The sequence below is a fragment of the Mirounga leonina genome, unplaced genomic scaffold (assembly GCF_011800145.1).
Source record: "Mirounga leonina isolate KUSES-001 unplaced genomic scaffold, KU_Mleo_1.0 Mir_200, whole genome shotgun sequence".
Taxonomy (NCBI): Eukaryota; Metazoa; Chordata; class Mammalia; order Carnivora; family Phocidae; genus Mirounga; species Mirounga leonina.
The window spans coordinates 24,091,729-24,097,334 of record NW_023270503.1 but is presented as its reverse complement, the minus strand read 5'-3'; the positions used below and the strand labels follow the sequence as shown (position 1 = coordinate 24,097,334).

General features: G+C 54.0%; 1 protein-coding gene across 1 annotated transcript in view; it reads left to right on the top strand.

Moving 5' to 3' along the window:
• The window catches only part of TBX21 (T-box transcription factor 21), an 11,687-nt gene extending 6,475 nt beyond the window's left edge, over positions 1–5,212 (top strand). The window contains exons 2-6 of the mRNA XM_035026972.1: positions 1,642–1,796; positions 2,149–2,270; positions 2,836–2,994; positions 3,132–3,193; positions 3,443–5,212. Coding sequence (XP_034882863.1) covers positions 1,642–1,796; positions 2,149–2,270; positions 2,836–2,994; positions 3,132–3,193; positions 3,443–4,061 — 1,117 coding nt within the window. The 3' untranslated portion in view covers positions 4,062–5,212. The remainder of the gene's footprint in view (positions 1–1,641; positions 1,797–2,148; positions 2,271–2,835; positions 2,995–3,131; positions 3,194–3,442) is intronic.
• The last annotated feature ends 394 nt before the right edge of the window (positions 5,213–5,606 follow it).

The window sequence follows — 5,606 nt, the reverse complement described above, 5'->3', positions numbered from 1 at the left end:
GGTGGAGGTCGTAGTGATGGTGGTGATGGGGGTGTTGGTGGAGGTGGTGGTTGTAGCGATGGTGCAGGTGGGGGTGGTGATGGCGGTCGTAGTGACGGTGGTGATGGGGGTGTTGGTGGAGGTGGTGGTTGTAGTGATGGTGCAGGTGGGGGTGGTGATGGCGGTCATAGTGATGGTGGTGATGGGGATGTTGGTGGAGGTGGTGGTTGTAGTGATGGTGATGGAGGTGGTGGTGATGGTGGAAACGGTGGTCGTGGTGATGGTGGTGATGGGGTCGTGGTGATGGGGGTGTTGGTGGAGGTGGTGGTTGTAGCGATGGTAGTGATGGGGGTGTTCATGTAGGTGGTGGTTGTAATGATGGTGGTGGAGGTGGTGGTGATGGCAGTCATAGTGACGGTGGTGATGGGGGTGTTGGTGGAGGTGGCGGTTGTAGTGATGGTGCTGTTGGGGGTGGTGATGGTGGAGGTGGCGGAGATGGCTGTGGTGGGGAAGTGCTTCCTTCTCTGAATCTATTCCTCTGGCACAATGGAGGATAATGCAGTATCCCAACCTCAACTTCCTCCACTTTTCCCGGGAAGCAGGACTTTGAGTGTGAGGATTGTGCTTAACAGAATTCTCTCTTTTTTTTTTTTTTTAAAGATTTTATTTATTTATTTGACAGAGAAAGACACAGCGAGAGAGGGAACACAAACGGGGAGTGGGAGAGGGAGAAGCAGACTCCCCGCTGAGCAGGGAGCCCGATGCGGGACTTGATCCAGGGACTCCAGGATCATGACCTGAGCCGAAGGCAGTCGCTTAACCAACTGAGCCACCCAGGCGCCCTTAACAGAATTCTCTTAAGGTGGATGGAAAGTTCCATCTAGGAGTTTAGGTACTTCTCTGAAAGCTCAGGCCCTGGGCAGGCCATACTACAGAACTCAGGCCCAGGAGGATGGGGCAGGGAGAGCCTGGGCACCACAGGGCCGAGAGTGTGTGAGCACCGTGAAGGCTGCAGTGGAGAGGATGGGTTGGGGCCTGAGACCACCCCAGGGTTTGGGGGACTGAGGCATGAGGGCCTACTGGGAAGTGCCTCTGGGGGGCTGGCTTGTGGCTTTGCTCCCCACTAGGAAGCTAACTAAGGTTAGAGACAGTGGCGTGCAGTTAATATCTAGCAACTGACCCTCTGAAAGAAAAGCATTGAAAAAGCCCCGATTCATAGTGTTTGCTGATTTCCGTGGTGTAAATACTCCTGTGATGGCTGATTTCAAGCTGCGCACGTGGTGTCACTGAATGCAGAGTCGGGAAGAGCCGGGCAGTCATGCAGCTGTGTAGTATTTCCGTCTTGCAGGAACAAAAGATGTAAATCACTTCAAGAGCAGAGATAATAGTGAAATGTAGGAAACGAACTGAGAAGTGATGATTTTTGAGTATTTATTACCTTGGCTTATAATGCAATGTATTTAATTGTAAGTTTATATAATTTAATTTTTAAATATGGCGGCATATAACCACTGGCTGGCACACTTCTTGGTCACTTCCAGTCGGTTCTCTCGCGGGATGCAAGCCGACTCCAGCACACCACCGAGAGCCTTTGCACGGGGGGCGGCCGTCTGCGCGGTTGGGGGGCTGACGGATGTCGGTGGGTCTCTCTGTTCTCCTCAGGCGGATGTTCCCATTCTTGTCGTTTACTGTGGCGGGGCTGGAGCCCACCAGCCATTACCGGATGTTCGTGGACGTGGTCTTGGTGGACCAGCACCACTGGCGGTATCAGAGCGGCAAATGGGTGCAATGTGGAAAGGCTGAGGGCAGCATGCCAGGTAGGAGCGCCCTGGGCAGTGGTGGGCACTCTTTTTCACCGAGGCTGGGCGCCCCCTGGTGGATCCAGGAGGAACCCCCAAGCCCTTGCCCCCTACACCTGAGATTTAATTCCCCATCCCACCCTTATCCCCTCCCACTTCTCACTCCCATTCTGTCTGTCCTCTTTTCTCTGTTCTGCGTTAGCCTGTCTTCTGCTCAGTCCCCTGCCCACATCCCCCCTTGCCCTGCTCCATCTGGTCCTCCCCCTGCAGCCTTTTTGACATCCCCCTCAGAACAGGCAAAGAAGCCCCACATCGCCAGGGGGTCTGGTCCCCAAGGGGGCTGCGTGCCAAAGAAGTTAACTGTCCACAGGAAACCGCCTGTACGTCCACCCAGATTCCCCCAATACTGGAGCCCACTGGATGCGCCAGGAAGTTTCATTTGGGAAACTAAAGCTCACGAACAACAAAGGGGCCTCTAACAATGTGACCCAGGTGAGAATCCTTGCCACCCCCCACCACTCCTGGCTGATTCTGTTCTGTAAAAGTCATTTTTCTTCCTCTCTGGCTCGTTCTTTTCCACACGCCTGAGGAGGTGTGGAGATGAGGTGGGAGGAAGCTGAATCTCAGGGGCAGACATGGGCTCGTATTCAGGATGACATGGGCCAAGCCAGCCTGGGGGTTTCTTCACCGAACCCCAGGCTGCCATCATTTGCGCACCATGCTGGGCATAGAGTTGGTGCCAGTTGCCCCAGGGAATGGATGCAGAGTCTCTCTGAGTTGAGCAATACTGTTAACAGAGCCCCATCCCTGAAAAGCCCCGCTTGTGCTAATATCTTGGTTACGATGCACATCTGGGTGGTAGGAAACGGGGCAAGAGGGCAGAGCTGGTGCCCTGGAGAGGCTGGGGACCGGAGCTAGAATGCCTGGGAAGTGGCATGGTAGCAGAGCAGGGCAATGGACACGATGACCTCAAGGTCCCTTCTAGCCTGGCCATCGGGCCAGCCATGGGTGGGGTAGAGGACCCTTCGACCCCCACAAGCATCCGGCTCTCTCATAGATGATCGTGCTCCAGTCTCTCCATAAGTACCAGCCTCGGCTGCACATCGTCGAGGTGAACGACGGGGAGCCGGAGGTGGCCGGCAACACTTCCAACACGCATATCTTCACCTTCCAAGAGACCCAGTTCATTGCCGTGACCGCCTACCAGAACGCGGAGGTGAGGGCCACCGGTCCCCCTGAGCTGCGAGGGGCAGGAGGGGGAGAGTGGGGCCCACGGTCTTCCTCGGTGGGGAATTCGGAAGTTCCCTAGCCCTAGACTCAGGACTCAGGTGCCTCTATTTCCCCTCTCTCTAGATTACTCAGCTGAAAATTGATAATAACCCTTTTGCCAAAGGATTCCGGGAGAACTTTGAGTCGTAAGTGCCGCTGGGTTCAACTCACCAAGGGCCTCCTCTTGATATCTCCTGAGACCTGACTCCAGACATGTGCTGAGCATGTCTCCTCTCTGCCCCTGGGGGTGGGAAGAGATGGCATGGAGGCTTGGAGGGCGGTAAGGCCAGGGAAAGAGGGTCCAGGGAGGGATGTACAACAGGCAGGCTCACAGATGACCGGTTCCGTTTGTGACCCCTGCGTTCTTGCCTTCTGTTTTGTTTTGTTTGTTTTAGCATGTATGCCTCTGTTGACACGAGCGTGCCCTCCCCGCCTGGACCCAACTGTCAATTGCTTGGGGGAGACCACTACTCTCCTCTCCTACCCAACCAGTATCCCGTTCCCAGCCGCTTCTACCCCGACCTTCCTGGGCAGGCAAAGGATGTGGCTTCCCAGCCTTATTGGTTGGGGGCCCCCCGGGACCACAGCTATGAGGCTGAGTTTCGAGCAGTCACCATGAAGCCTGCATTCCTGCCCTCCGCCCCTGGACCCACCATGTCCTACTACCGAGGCCAGGACGTCCTGGCGCCTGGAGCGGGCTGGCCGGTGGCCCCTCAGTACCCTCCCAAGATGGGCCCAGGCAGCTGGTTCCGCCCCATGCGGACTCTGCCTATGGAACCTGGTCCTGGAGCTTCAGAGGGACGGGGGCCAGAGGACCAGGGCTCCCCTTTGGTGTGGACTGAGATCACCCCCATCCGGCCAGAGTCCAGTGACTCAGGACTGGGTGAAGGAGACTCTAAAAGGAGGCGTGTGTCCCCCTATCCTTCCAGTGGCGACAGTTCCTCCCCTGCTGGGGCCGCTTCTCCTTTTGATAAGGAAACTGAAGGCCAGTTTTATAGCTATTTTCCCAATTGAGCAGTTGACATGACAGAAACCGTGTCATCGGGTTGGAGGACGCCAAGTAACGCAGACAGCCGACTCAGGACTGGGAGGCCCCAGCTCCCTCTGTCCCTTCTCCTTTTGTAGTTGGTTGAGAGAGAGGGGGGCAAGAAGGCTTCTGGGGTTCACTTGCTGCTTTGGGCCCACAAGGAAACCTGAGAGGCATGTCCCCTGCCCCTTCCTTTGCCCTAACTACGGTCATTTACCTGGTGCTGCTTCTGGCTGTGGGCTCCCAGCTGGAGAACAGACGAAACAAGAAGGTCTTGGACACAAAGGAGCTTCCTCTCTTCTGTGGGGTGGGGTAGGGGTCAGGTGGGGCAGGCTGGGCACTGCAGACTCGGCTGTCTTCCTTTGTAGAATGTACTTTCGGCAGTTCTGTTTGCGGGTGTGAAAATAAAGATACCGTGGATTTGATGACAGCCAGCCAGCCAGCCAGGGTCAGCGAGAGAACTCGGATGACTTTGGGGCTGCTGGCCTGGGCCCCACCCGCTCAGAGACAGTGGGGTCCCGAGGAAGGGGCTGGGAAGGGGGGGGTTGGTGCACATCTCAAGAAGCAACGTCTTGGGGTGGGGGTTGGTTGTGTGTGTGCGCGTGCGCTTTTTTCTTTTTTTTTGGAACGGGGAGGCTATTTATTGTACGGAGAGTGGTGTCTGGATATATCTCTTTTGTCTTCATCACTTTCTGAAAATAAAAATGAAACTGTAGAATGTGTCCTTCAGTGCCCTGGAGGGGGACATGGATGGGGACTCCAGTGGGAATTGTGAGGGGCACCATCGCTCTCCGGCTGCAGCTGAAGCTCCCAAGAACTGGAGCCTCCTAGAAATCTGGAGTGGCTTCATTCAGGGGACAAAGGGAGTCAAAGCAAGGCCACGTGCGTTACCATTGGTGCTCAGGTTGACGGTTGATTCCACCTCGTAAGGCATCTTGGGACAGAGAACGGTCCCTCTGTCCATGTAGCACCTGACCTGTGGAGGAGGGGAGGGAGGGCAAGACTGGAGGGCTGGGCCGGGTGGGGGCCTGGGGGCTCTGCTCGGAAGAACAGCCTTGATTTCTCTCGGCATGTCTAGCAGCTTTGGTTCTCCATCTTCATCAAGGGTGTTCAAAGGTTAAAGAAGTAAATGTAAATTGGATCCCATGAAATTGCTCTTTTTGACGGTCAAGAACAGCCAAATATTGGCAATTTCACATGATTCAAACTAGCATCTCTAAAGGGTTTCGAACAGTGCCTGGTAAACAGTAAGCTATCAATCTGTACATTACTGTTGCTGTAATTCTCTAGCTTTGTTTTTTTCTCTCTTTTTACGCACATACTAAATTATGTTCGTAAAATGACATCTGCTTTTTTTAAAGAACGTAAGCAAGGCAGAAAAGTAAAAAGACAGCAGTAAATTTCCCCAAATCTTGCCACCCATCCATAATTATCATTTAATGTTAAATGGGTTAAATAGATAGAAATATATTTTTATAACATTGGAATCATACGGAAAGTACTTTTTTTTTTTTTAAAGATTTTATTTCTAA